This window comes from Hypanus sabinus, chromosome 19 (genome assembly GCF_030144855.1).
Source record: "Hypanus sabinus isolate sHypSab1 chromosome 19, sHypSab1.hap1, whole genome shotgun sequence".
Taxonomy (NCBI): Eukaryota; Metazoa; Chordata; class Chondrichthyes; order Myliobatiformes; family Dasyatidae; genus Hypanus; species Hypanus sabinus.
The window spans coordinates 70973749-70988509 of record NC_082724.1 but is presented as its reverse complement, the minus strand read 5'-3'; the positions used below and the strand labels follow the sequence as shown (position 1 = coordinate 70988509).

Genomic DNA, 14761 nt, shown 5'->3' with positions numbered 1-14761 from the left:
TACGTGTGTGTGTACACACGTGTTTGTTTCCATAAGAGAGAGCAGGTGCTTATATATATGTGGTACAATATGTATGAATACGTTGTTTGTTAATTTAGTGGTTAAATTAGCTTGTTCGTTATTTTTTTTTTGCAAAGTCACCCTGTGCGAAAAGTGAAGAAGAATATTGTACTGGATGGTTAACTCTATTTTTATTTGCATTGATTCATTCCCATTTCTAGATTACTATAGAAAATCTGCCCCTTTAAGGTTTAGAGCTGACACTTGAGTGCCTGAAATAGAGTCAAAGAGTAATACAAGACAGAAGAGGAACTATTGGTATAACTCATCCACATTAATCAAGTTGCAAGAGCTGGTCCTATTTGCCACTGTTCTGCCCATTCCACTTTTAAACCAGAGTAATAGGAAGTGCCTTGTTCCAAGTGTTAATTCATCTAATAATGTCTTTTAAACAGTTAATTTAACAGCAAAGTAAATGATAGTTATACCATTGGTTTTGAAGATGCTCTTGAACACTTCGTTTCTTTCATAATTACTTTTAGGCAATCTATGCAATTACATACAATGGATGAACTACACTCTGAGGAGAATACCATATACATTTACCAGATCGGTATCTTTGTGGAAAAATTAATTATGACCTAATTGTTTGACATTGTGCCATGAGTAACCTGATGACAACACATTGTACGATAACACAGAAAGTGGTGGAAATACTCAGCAAGTCAGGCAACATCCACGACAGAGAAACAGAATTCCCATTTCAGGCCGATGACCTTTCATCAGAACCCAGAAAATTTAGAAGTGAAAGGGAAAATAGAGCAGATGAAATGTCTGTGTTAGGGAGGGACCTAGCGAGATACAATGACACAGTGATGGTGCCTGCTGACAGAGGGTCATTCGTCATCTTCAGTTACCTGAATAAATCTGAATTGCAACATTTTCCTTCCTAACTCAGGTACTCTAAGACAGCGTACTACTGAGATACAGATTTAATATCGTCCAGTGTTAGTAGTGGGCATATATTCTGTTAATATTTTTGGATTATACATATGATTATAAATTGCTATTAAAGTCAGTTTTGTTGTTTTTAATCACTTGACATTTATACCAAAAGTGTTAAATATGCACTCAATATATTTTGTAGGTGAGAAGTGGCTGTATGGTTGCTGGTTTTATCGGCCAAATGAAACTTTCCACTTAGCTACACGAAAATTTCTTGAGAAAGAAGTTTTCAAAAGTGATTACTATAATAAGGTTCTAGTCAGCAAAATCCTAGGCAAATGTGTAGTGATGTTTGTAAAGGTGAGTGTATGTTTTTTAATTTCTCCATAATAACTAGCTGGAAGTTATCGTAAAACATATTGACCAATATTTTAAAATATGTTATTTGATCTCACTGTTGCAAAGTTGGTGAATATTACAACTTCACTGCAAAAGGTTTTGTGTATCTCTAATACTGCAGTTGCAAAAAGTTCCCAGGCAGTGTTAGCTCACAACAGGTAGCTAGATGCAAATGGGCATTGGGGAAATCCTCATACAGCTAAGAGAACTACACTTTTCAGAAGACTTCCTGCCCAACTCCTTTACAATTTCATTCTCCTGTTCATTTGACTTCTGTAAATATTAATTTATTTTAAAATCCTGCAATCAGCCAAATGGACTATTAACCCAATGGTCATTGCTCATATGCCAGCCTTAATTATCAAGCATTGGTGGTGGTAGAGGCTGATAGGTTAAAGGACCTTTAAAGGATTCTTAGATGAGCACATATATGAAAAAAGATGAGGGGTATGTGGGAGGGAAGGGTTAGGAGTTGGTTAAAAGATTGGCACAACATTGTGGCCTAAAGAACTTGTGCTTTTCTATGTTCTGTTTGTTCATAGAATAAGGTATAGCAAATTTTATTGTTTTAGGTTCATCCTCTGCACAACCCCCTTTCTGGCAAAGATCACTTGAAACTCAGGTTAAAATAAATTGGGAATGTTTTTTTTCTCTAAAGTCAGCTTTTCCTAGATGCTTAGTAACAAAATCACTATTGCACAGTTGAAAGTGAGTTAACACAAACTCAATATCATATCTGGAATTTATTGCCTGTGATTACTGATTAATAAGATGAATATGGACTCCTTGAATACCACATTTTTGTTCTGTTTCTGTCTTTTAAAAATTATTTAGACTGAAGCATGTTTTTCTGATTGTAATGATCTTCATAACTATTGACAAATTTTCATTGGTGTTGAATGTATTATCAGCACCATTTAGTTCTCGTAAATTAGAGTGAAATTATATGGCTAAAGTGTGCTTTTATATTTCTTTCATCTGACCTTAAATATAGGAATACTTCAAAATTCGCCCCGAGGGTTTCAGAGATGAAGATGTATTTGTCTGTGAATCTCGATATTCAGCAAAGACCAAATCCTTCAAGAAGATTAAATTGTGGACTATGCCTCTAAGTGCAGTGAAATTTGTTCCAAGAAACACACCATTGCCAGTTGTCCGTGTTGCTTCTGTATTTGCTAATTCAGACAAAACAGAAAACAAAGAATCTGTTGAACCAATGGCTGAAGAATCCAAAGGTGATGAGAGTAACAGCATAATTGACAAGGTAATAGTCTATCTGTTTACAAAGAATCCAGTGGTATAAATTCAGGATGATAATTATTTGGCATTTAAGCAGGGAAATCACCTTTAACAGCAAATTGTCATGGGAATATTTGGGTCAGGAATGAATAAAGAGATATTTCTGTGATCTCAGTGCGGTACTGGGAGAGTACTGCATTTTAAATTGACAACAATCAGGCAAAATATTAAAGTCAACTCCTTTCTCTTAGATCCTGGCTAATATTCTTCCTTAAATAATACTGCCTTGACAGGCAAAAAAAAACCTATTAGCAGTTTTGGGAAAGAAATCCAGGAAAATTGCAGGAAAATCTGCAATTAAGTCAGGCAAGTTCCAGAAAACTATATTTATTTCATCCCTATCTTAAATACACAAACTTTAAAGAATTGTTAAAGGCATCTCCATCCTTCCCAGTAGTTGTCAAGCCCAGATCAAATCACAAACTTACCTCAACAGCATGGTGTGCTGAGGTTAGTGCAACACTTTACAGTGCCAGCGATTAAGGTTAAATTCCCATCAATGTCTGAAAGGACATTGCATATTCTCCCTGTGATCTCATGAGTTTCCTCCCACATTCCAAAAATGTATGGATTAATAAGGGATGCTCTGTTGGCACCTAAAGCAAGGTGCCTCTCTGACTGAGGGCCTGTGCCTAGTGGGCTGCCACAGCAATTAGTCTGGGTCCATTGTTGTTTGTTATCTATGTCAATGATCTTGTTAACTGGATCAGCAGATTGCAAATGACACCAAGATCAATGGTATAGTGAACAACAAGGAAGGCTATCAAAGCCTGAAGAGGGATCTGGACCAGGTGGAGAAATGGGCTGAAAAAAGGTAGACTAACTTAATGCAAACATATGTGAGGTGTTGCCTTTTGGGAGGACCAACCAGGGTAGGTCTTGCACGGTGAGCACTAGATCACTGAGGAGTGTGGTAGAGCAAAGGGATCTGGGAATGCAGGTCCCTAATTCATTGAAAGTGGTGTCACAAGTAGATAGGGTCGTAAGGAAAGCTTTTCGCACAGTGACCTTCATAGATCGAAGTATTGAGTACAAGGGTTGGAATGTTAATGTTGAAGTTGTGAAGATGTTGGTGAGGCCTAATTTGGAGTATTGTGTACAGTTTACATCACCTACCTACAGGAAATGTGTAAATAGGATTGAAAGAATACAGAGAAAGTTTACAAGGATGTTGAGGAGATTGGAGGACCTGAGTTATAAGGAAAGATTGACTAGGTTAGAACTTTATTACCTACAGTGAAGAGGACTGAGGGGAAATTTGATAGAGGTATACAAAATTATGAGGGGTATAGATCAAATAAGTGCACACTTTTTACCATTTATCCTGAGGTTGGGTGGTGAGGCTAGAGGTCATGGGTTAAGGATGAAAGATGAAATGTTTAAGGGGAACATGAGAGGGAAACTTTTTCATCCAGAGGGTGGTGGGAGTGTGGAACAAGCTGCCAGTGCAAGTGGTGCATGTGATTTTGATTTCAACTTTCAAGAGAAGTTTGAGTACATGCATAGATGGGAGCGGTATGGAGGACTATGGTCAAAGTGGAAGTCAATGGGATTCAACAATTTAAATGGTTCAGTGAGGAGTAGATGGGCCGAAGGGCCTCTCTGTGCTGTGCTTTTCTATGACTTGTGAGACATCTGCAGGCTGCTCTCAGCACATCCTTGGACTGTGTTGGTCATTGATGCAAACAACATTTCTTCATTGTGTGTTTTAGTGTTTCAATGTACATGTGACAAATACAGCTAATCTTTAAAAGATTGTTATCTTTAAGTCCGTAATTTCCTCTAGTTTACTGTTCCTTCTATTCAGCAATTATGCTCAGAAAAAATTATACCCAGTACATGCATTGCACTTTTCACAAATATATTAAAATCCATTTTGCAATACTAAGGTACTTAAAAAAAGAAACCTGTTTAAAAGCATTCATTGTCAATTAAAATTGGTAAATGGGTTTACTGTTGTCACGTACTGCGGTATAGTGAAAAACTGTTTTCTATGAAAATATGTAAAATTACAGTACAGTGCAAAAGTCAAAAGTCAGGGACATCCATATAGCTGGGAGCTAAGAGTTTTGGACAGTACATAGTAATTTTATATATTGCACTGTACTCAAATCTCATGACATGTGTGAGTGATGATTAAACCCAGTTCTGCTATGGGTCTCCATTGTAGACTGAAAATGGGGAGGGGGAGGGGAAATCTGATTTTGGAAAGGGGAGGAAGCGGGAAGTACCAGAGACGCATTCAGTAGTGATCAGTTAACCAATTGTTTGGATCAAATGACTTTGCACGATATCTCAGGGCTGGGTGTGTCTGCACCCTTGCCAACCCTACTTCTGGGATTCCTTCTGTCCCACATCCCTCCACTCTCCCCGTTCCCATCATCCTTTGTTCCCACCAGATTTACAAACTCATTCTCCACTCCACATTGACAAATACAGTACTATACAAAAATCTTAGGCACCCTTGCTATGTTGTGCCAATAAAAAAGTATTCACTCCCCACCCCCCCAGAAGTTTTCATGTTTTATTTTACAGTATTGAATGATAGTGGACTTATTTGGCTTTTTTGCCACTGATCAACAGATCAACTCTTTCGTGTCAGAGTGAAAACAAACTTCTACAAATTGCTCTAAATTTATTACAATTTTTAAACACAAAATGATGGATTGCATAATTACTCATCCTCTTCAAGTCAGTGTTGTGGCTTGACCTGGCAAATGCATATGGCTCCATTCCGCGCAAGGTGGTGCAGCTCACACTGACCAAGCTTCACATTCCCCAGCAGAATCAGAGACCTGATCACTGATTATTACAGCAACTTCAGGATGAGGGTCTCTTCAGGAGCAATTACATCAAGCTGGCACAAGGTGGAGATTGGCATCATCACAGGGTGCACTATCTCAGTGACACTGTTCTCCCTAGCCATGAACATGCTCACTAAGTCTGCTGAACCAGAGTGCAGAGGGCGTTCATGGATGACCTCACAGGCACCACAGAATCAGTCCCTGGCTGCCGGTGGATTCTGTGGGGGCTCGAAAAGCTGGTGGAGTGGGCCCGGATGCATTTCAAACCAGCCAGATCAAGATCATTGGTGCTGAGGAAAGGCAAGGTGGAAAACAAGTTCTGGTTCAGCATCACAGGCACAGTCATCCCAACCATCACTGAAAAGCCAATCAAGAGCTTAGGTAAGGTGTTTGACAGCTCTGTAAGGGACATGACATCCATTTAAGCGACCTGCAGCGAGTTGGATGGCAGGCTGAAATCCATGGACAAGACTGGCTTACCTGGGAAGTTCAGAGCCTGGGTGTATCAGCATGGCATTCTTCCCAGAATCCTGTGGCCCCTCCTCGTCTATGCAGTTCCGATCTCGACAGTCGAAACCTTAGAGACGAGGGTTAGCAACCACCTCAGGAGATGGCTGGGGCTGACAAAGAACCTGAGCAGCATCACACTCTATGGACACCACAACAAACTGCAACTGCCCTTCAAATCCTTGGAGGAGGAATTCAAGGTAACAAGAGCCAGAGAAGCGGTACAGTACAGGGACTCAAATGATCCGAAGTTGGCTGGGGCAGGGATCCAAGTGAGGACTGGCAGGAAGTGGAGGATGGTGGAAGCTGTTCAGGAAGCAGAAGAATGGCTGTGTCACAGGAGGCTGGTGGGAGAGGTCACACGAGGCCAAGCTGGGCTAGGATCCTTTCCAACCCCCCAAATGGCCACCATCAGAGGGAAGGAAAGACGCCATCGAGTTCAGGAGGAGGTGGGAGCAGTAGTGGAGGAGAGGAGAACCTGCAAAGCGGTGGGAATGAAGCAACAGGGAGCTTGGACAAGATGGGAGAATGCGGTTGAGAGGAAAGTGACCTGGGCTGAGCTTTGGAAAGCCGAGCCACTCCACATCCAATTTCTCATCCAGGCAGTGTATGATGTGCTTCCAAGCCCATCAAACCTGTATACATGGGGCAGACTCATCTGCGTGCCCACTGTGTTCCAAGTGAGGAACCCTGGAGCACATCCTCAGCGACTGCACAAGGGCACTTGGTGAGGGATGGTACCAATGGAGGCATGATGGGGTCCTGAAGATCATCGCCGAAACCATCAGCGCAGGAGTTGAGTGGGCGAAGCGGTCTCGACCCTCCAAGCAGACCATTGCCTTTGTCAGAGCTGGGGAGCAGCCAATACCTGCCAAAAGAACATCGGCAGGCATCCAGAACTCTGCAAGGAACTGGCAGCTGTTGGTGGACCCCGAAAGGCTGCTGAAGTTCCCCAACCATATCACAGTCACCACCCTGCGACCAGACATTGTCCTCGTGTTTGAGTCTACGAAGCAGGTGGTGATGCTGGAGCTGACAGTCCCAAGGGAAGATCGCTTGGAAGAGGCCTTTGAAAGGAAGCTCTCTAAGCATGCAGGACTGGTCAGCAACTGCCAGCAGGCTTGATGGAGAATGAGGTGTCTCCCAGTGGAGGATTCGCAGCCCATTCCTTAGCCAGAGTCTGCAGCGATTTGGGCATCAAGAGAGAGAGAGAGGAAGAGGAGAGCCATCCGCAGTACCACCGATGCGGCAGAGAGGGCCTCAAGGTGGCTATGGCTCAAAAGAGGGGAGCCATGGAGTCATCAGTAGCTAGCCATCTGGACACAAGCTGGGGTCTGATCAGCCCCGGCTGGGTCACCTGGAGAAGGGTGTATGATGTTGAAAGACCCAAAACACCCGATGATCCAAGAACATCACTGAAGATGTGTCCAGAGGCATCAGTAGATGTGTATATACAGTAGATGCACCTTTGGCAGCAATTACAGCCTTGAGTCTGTGTGGCTAGGTCTCTGTCAGCTTTGCACATCTGGACACTGCAATTTTCCCCCATTCTTCTTTACAAAACTGCCCAAGCTCTGTCATGAGTGAATAGTTCTTTTCAGGTCCAGCCACAAATTCTCAATTTGATTGAGGTCTTGGCCACTCCAGGACATTAACTTGGTTGTTTTTAAGCCATTCCTGTGCAGCTTTGGCTTTATGCTTGAGGTCATTGAGGGTAGCTGCTGAGCAGACTTGCACAATAACGAAACGAATTTTAGACCATTCTTCCATATATAACTGTTTCAGTTCATCAGTATTTCTGGGATACATTGCTTGAACAGCCCTCTTCAGATCATGCCACAGCAACTCAATTGACTTGGCCATCCAAACCACTAATTTTCTTTTTTTTTAAACCATTCTTTTGCTGTCACCCTTAGGTTATTTTTCACCTTCTTCAGTATTGCACATCATGCTCCACTCCTAGGGAGAGTAGCAACAGTACTGAGTTTCGTCCATCTGTAAATAATTTGTTACTGTGGATTGATGAACACTCGAATCTTTAAAAATGCTTTTGTAGCCTCTCTGAGCTACATGCATCTCTACAATTCTTCGTCTAAGGTCCTCTGAAAGTTGTTTTGATGGAGCCATGGTGCACGTAAACAGATCTTTCTTCAGAAGAGCAGGCTCTGTCAGTAACCTGACTTTGTGTGTTTTTATATATATTGGGGCAGGGCACCTCTACAACCCACACCTCCAATCTTATCTCATTCATTAGAACACCCAACTTTAAATAGCTTTTGTAGAAGGCACTACCCAATAGGTTTGCTTACCTTTTTCCAGCTTGGACTGTAACTCAATGAGCAAAGAATAAAAATCACGTCATGCCCTTAAAAAGATTAAATAACCCATAATAAGAAGACAGAAGAACACCCAATGTGCAATGAAAAACAAAAAACAAATGCAAACAGTAACAAACAAGAGAAAATCTACAGATTCTAGAAGTCCAAGCAACACACAAAATGCTGGAGGAACTCAGCAGGCCAAGCAGTGTCTATGTAGTCAGTGACTACAGTCAACATTTTGGGCCAAGACCCTTCATCAGGACTGGAGAAAAAAGATGAGAAATCAGAGTAAAAAGTGGGGAGATGGGAGGGAGAAACACAAAGTGACAGTTGAAACTGGGAGGGGGAGGTGAAGTAAAGAGCTGGGAAGTTGATTGGTGAAACAGATACAGGGCTGGGGAAGAGGGAATCTAATAGGAGAGGACAGGAGGCCATGGAAAAAAAGAAATGAGGGGAGGAGGCCATGGATCGACATATATCCCAATCCCATTCCATATGTCTATCCATGGCCTGCTGTACTGTCGCGATGAGGCCACACTCAGGTCGGAGGAACAACCTGATGGCATGAACTTTCAATAATACCCCTTCCCCCTTCTCCTTCAGCAGTCCCCATCCCCTTTTCCCTCTCTCACCTCATCTCCTTGCCTATCATCACCTCCCTCTGGTGCTCCTCCCCCTTTCCTTTCTTCCAAGGCCTTCTGATCTCTCTTATTAGATACCCTCTTCTTCACCAATCAACTTCCCAGCTCTTTACTTCATACCTCTCCTCCCAGTTTCACCTATCACTTTGTGTTTTTCCCTCCTTCTCCTTCCCCATACTTTCTTACTGTGATTTCTCATCTTTCTCATTTTTTTCTCCAGTCCTGATAAGGGTCTTGACCCACGATGTCAACTGTGCTCGTTTCCATAGACGCTGCCTGGCTTGTTGAGTTCCTCCAGTACTTTGTGTATGATCATGCAAATAGTGTTTCTGAACTGAAATCCACAAGATCAGTACAGAGCCAAGTAAATGCCAGGGAGCAGCAATCTGAACTAGGTCCCTACAGATAGACCCTTTCAATCTGGCCTGGCGCTTAATTCTCTGTTGGAACATCACATTCTGCCGCTTCAAGCAGCAGTATGAACCGGCCTGTACCTCGCCTCGGACCTTGACCTTTTCAATGTGGCCCAGCACTTAAATATTTATCCAAATAACGGGTTCTGCTGCTTGGGTATGCTGGATCTTGCTGTCTCAATTTGGCCTGTAAATCTCTGTCCAGTCATTGGGTTCAGTAGTTCAGTAGCATCAACATGCAGCGGGACCTGGATTCCACAGCTTCGATTCAGCCTGTGTCCGACCATTGTTTGAGTTTAGGCAGATTGTGTTTATCCATTATTGTGACTTCGATGAAGATTAGACCACATTTTATGAGTAATTAATGCAAAAAACCAAGCAATTGCAAAGAGTTCACAAACTTTCTTGCAAATGTAACTCCCCCAATATTGCTTGACATGCTGCACGTTTCCAGCAATTTTTTTTTATTTCAGTTGCTTTTTCTTTAACAACAAGCTAATAATTAACATTAAGCATGGATATTTTACTCTTATAGACAACAGGCCCTGTGTAATTGCCATTTTTCTTCCTTTTTGATTCCCTTTTCTAGTTTGTCTGAATTTCTCTCACTAATTTGCCTTTTCTCCTTCTCAACATAATACCATTTAATCATGCAATTTACTGCATATTAAATTAAGCTCCACATTGTCATTGTTAAGGTTCAAAGTATATTTATTATCAAAGTAGGTATGCGGTATACAACACTAAAATTCATCTTCTCCACAGCCAGTCGTGGAACCATCCCAGCCAAAAGGAAGCAGCAAACATCAAACCCCTCCTTAGCACGAAAACAAATTGCACAAATGGCCACAAAAAAATGGAGTGAGAACACAAAATCAAAGGCGTATCTCAGTTCAGCCCAGCTCAATGCTCTTCACCTGCAGGCCACCCTGACCCAAAAATCACCCAAAAGTAGCAATGAAAAAGAGAAACAGGAACTAGTCCAAATTTGCCTCAGTTACACTTTGTTTTGGAACCATTTGCCAACAGCATCGAAGGAGAGAAAGTGAGATCATTCAACTGCAGGGACCTTCCCTTGGAACCAGTGAGTGAGATACTGCAGACAGCAGCAAGCTAGAGGCTGGTAGATGTTAGTTTGTTATTAATGACTATGTTATTAATCTTGATTATTCGGAAGAAGAAATCTAGAATTGTTCCGAAGTAGCTGTAGCCATTAGGGTCTAGTATGGACAGTGTTTCAAATACTCCATCGGCTCACTTTCAAACTTAATAATTTCCTCGGGTGTTAGGGTTTTTTTTGAGAGAACATTTCCTCCAAGCAAGACAATATTTGATGTTAAAGCTAAAACAGCCAACAAATTCTGAAAACTCTTGTCTACAGGAGCAAATTTTTGAAAACTATCTGTTTTACATTGTACCACATACAATTAAGATCATGATATTACAAACAAGAAAAAATCAGCAGATGCTTTGTCACACAGCTCGGCGTCATTGGGCCTGAAGGACCAGTTAATTTATATAACTTTGAGAGTTGTCTGCTTACAGGCACCCACAAAGTAAGAAACCCAAAATAAATCAATTTTAAAAAATGAAGACCGATACCCAATGCGCAAAGAGGGAAAAAACAAATCATGCAAACAATAGAATCAGCATTCCGAACCAAATTTGGTTTGCAGGTAGAGTCCATGGTGAGGAAGCAAATGCAATGTCAAAAGAACTAGAATATAAAAGCAACGATATACTGTTGAGACTTTATAAAACACTGGGGAGATCTCACTTGGAGTATTGTGAGCACATTTGGGCCCCAACTCTTAGAAAGGATGTGCTGAAACTGGCAAGAGTTCAAAGGAGGCTCATGAAAATTACTCCAGGATTCAATGGTTTGTCATATGAAGAGTGTTTGACAGCTCTGCAAATCACAGTATGTTTTACTTTCTGGGAGAACAGAAATTTCATAGCAAAATATGAAGCTGACTCATTTTCTGTTTTAGTATATCTGACATAATTACAAAAAGCTATGCTTCTGAATATACAGATTCTGATAGTCCTGTTATATAGGGAGATAAAATTAATTCATCTCCCAATTTTTGTTAAGAAGATAATTCTAGTAATAGATCAAAGAATTGGAATACTAAGTTTTCCTTTGCTTCATTTGTATTATTCTTTTCACCATATTGAAGCCTTAACTTCACACGTCATAGTGTAAGGATATTCTAAATTGAAACATTTTTAAATATTCATAGTTAATAAGGTATCAGTTAAAGTATCCTGATGGTATCCAAGGAAAATTTAGTTGAAGTTTGACACCATGTTAATTGCTTAAAATTGTTGAGCATTGTTAATATAAATTATCTGATTATTATCATATTGCCATTTTAGGACCATTTTGTGTGAAAATAGGCTATCATATTCCCAGCATTACAACAGTGCCTGGACTTCAAAAGTTCATAGAGTTATATATGTGCAAACAATCCCTTTAACCCACCACAGTTCTCCCATCCAAGTACTTATCTGTATCTACTCTGCCCTTTACCAGCAATTAGTCTGTAGCCTAGCAAGCTTTGGCTATTCAAATGCAAAATATTTTGAGATATTCTAATTGGCAGGAAAGGCACCATATAAATATTTTCAACTTCAAGTTTAATTGTCATTCAACCATCCATAAATACAGCCAAACAAAACAGTACCAACAGTCACGCACAACACAAGGCATGTATATTTACGATACCAGTAAACATGCTGTCACACAAAAAAAAATTATATAGCCGAAGTCCCTGAGTGTCAGTTCCTGTAGTAGGTTGATGGTGCATGGGATGTTGTTCTTAATTCCTTTCTTAAAGAGCAATTTTCATAAAACCTGACCTACTAATACCTTCATTACTATTTTTTTCAAAATTCAAATCAAATTTTCAGTTCTGAATGGCTGCTTATTATCTACAACTATACCTGACAACCCAAATTGATATACTCAGTCATAGAAAATAGTGAGCACCCAAGATCAGTTACCGGTGGAAGTGGTTGATGCAGGTATAACTGCAGCATTCAAGATGGCTGCACGGAGGGGAAGGACTTAGAGGGTTTTAGGCACTGGTTGCAGGCACTGGGACTGCAGCGTGGATGCTGTGATCAGCTTGGACCAGTTAGGCTAAAGAGCCTGTGTCTGTGCTGTATTACTCTTATGACTCTGTGACTCTTCGTCCAGGAACGAGAAGATGTACCAGTGGAAATTTCAAATGGAGAACCAGGCTGCCAGTATTATGAACAGCTGCATTATAATGATATGTGGCTCAAAATTGGAGATTGTGTCTACATAAAATCTCATGGTTTAGTCCAACCACGTGTGGGCAGGTAAGTTCATTAAAAAAATTTTAATATCTGAGATTTTCTTTTCAATAATTACCAAGTTTTTGAGAAGTGTTATTAACAACTATATTTGGCCATAGATACAGTAACAACAGAACTAATTTGATGTCTCCAGAAATATGTTAAATGTTTGAAAATACAAATACTTATGAATTTTACATTCCTTAATATAAAATAAGAAAAAGTAATCATTATGGAAGTGATTTGGTAATTCATGTTTTTGTCTATCTTGTTGATAGAATTGAGAAAATGTGGGTGCGGGGTGGTGCTGCCTATTTCTTTGGCCCCATATTCATTCATCCTGAGGAAACAGAGCATGAACCTACCAAAATGTTTTACAAGAAGGAAGTGTTTCTTAGCAATGTAGAAGAAACCTGTACTATGACCTGTGTGATTGGTAAGTAATTGTTATCTTAGGATTGGTTACAGAGTGCAGTAACATATTAAGTTTCAACATCAATTCCATAAAGCATTCTGTAAAAGATTTGGAATATTATAAGTTCCATTTGGATTGTTTTTGTAATTGTACGTTTTGTTCAGCAGAATCAAATCTTTGATTTCAAACACCAAATGGTGTAAAAAAAAGTTTGCTATTGTGTGAGGCCCTCCGTTGGTGGAGGTCAACCATGAATGTTGCTTCTCAGCTGTCTTCAAAATGGAGAAGCTGTTGCCATGTAGCAGATTCCCCTCCATCCAGCTGATGAATCCAAAGAAACAGCAGAGACCGATACAGTTCAGCACCAGCAGCATCGCAGGAATTGCCAGTCAGCATTGAACTCAACACAAGACTGCCTTAGGGGCTCCAGATCCAGAATCTTTCCTCACGGTTTACTCACGAAGCCTTCCCCATGAATGGGTATAGCCACAAGGCAGTGGATATTTGAGATCAGAGCTTTACTTCTCTCAGATGAGCTGCCAACCATAACTATTGAGCCCCATCTGCCCAAAGTAAATGGTTTTAAGGTGCCAGTAACCCATCTTTGCCCCTTATCCTGTCAGTAGAAACAGTTCCACAGGCTTAGTAGCTAAGCCACATGTGAAAGCCAAGAGCTGGACTCAGTTGTCAGAGGGTATTTGAGATGCACTCCTTTGGGAGCATTTAATAGCTAGTGAGGGCTTATCTCCACTGCTCCCCCAGCTATAACAAACTTGAGGAACCACTGATATGTAGATTATTACAAAATGAGATTTCACTTGCAGTAGTATAATTGACAAACTACACGTAGCGCTAAGGTTTAAAAGATAATATTTTGATGCTGTTCCATTTAGGCAAGTGCAGTGTATTATCATTTAAAGACTATCTCTCTTGTCGACCAACGGAAGTTGCCGAAAGTGAAGTCTACATTTGTGAGAGTCGTTACAATGAAACTGACAAGCAAATGAAAAGATTTAAAGGCCTAAAGCGATTTTCCTTATCTGCTAAAATATTGGATGATGAAATATACTACTTCAGGTGAGACTTGGTGTCATAAATTACATGGGGAAAAAGTTACATATTGAGGAGGCTATTTTGTCTGTAATGCAGTAAATTTATTAATTGAAATATTAGAGTTTATATATTTATCAATTAATTAAATATCATATCGACAGTGATGAAATGCTTTGAGAGTTTGGTTATGTCTAGACTGAACTCCTGCCTCAGCAAAATCTGGACCCAATGCAATTTGCCTGTTGCCACAATAGGTCAACGGCAGATGCAGTCTCAATGGCTCTTCACGTGGCCATTGACCACTTGGACGATACGAACACCTACGTCAGGATGCTGTTCATTGACTATAGCTCAGCATTTAATACCATCATTCCCACAATCCTGACTGAGAAGTTGCAGAATCTGGGCCTCTGTACCTCCCTCTGCAATTGGATTAACTTCCTAACCAAAGACCACAGTCTGTGCGGATTGGTGATAACCTATCCTCCATGCTGACGATCAACGCTGGCGTACCTTGGGTGTGTGATTAGCCCACTGCTCTACTCTTTATATACACATGACAGTGTGGCTAGGCATAGCTCAAATACCATCTATACATTTGCTGATGATACAACCATTGTTGGTAGAATCTCAGGTGGTG

General features: G+C 40.7%; 1 protein-coding gene across 13 annotated transcripts in view; it reads left to right on the top strand.

Annotated features, from left to right (window-relative positions):
- Positions 1-14761, top strand: part of pbrm1 (polybromo 1) — a 95458-nt gene that overhangs the window by 55971 nt on the left and 24726 nt on the right. For all 13 annotated transcript variants that reach the window (XM_059944654.1, XM_059944652.1, XM_059944661.1 and 10 more), the window contains 5 exons: positions 1148-1305; positions 2339-2608; positions 12532-12677; positions 12932-13089; positions 13962-14145. In XM_059944654.1, coding sequence (XP_059800637.1) covers positions 1148-1305; positions 2339-2608; positions 12532-12677; positions 12932-13089; positions 13962-14145 — 916 coding nt within the window. The remainder of the gene's footprint in view (positions 1-1147; positions 1306-2338; positions 2609-12531; positions 12678-12931; positions 13090-13961; positions 14146-14761) is intronic.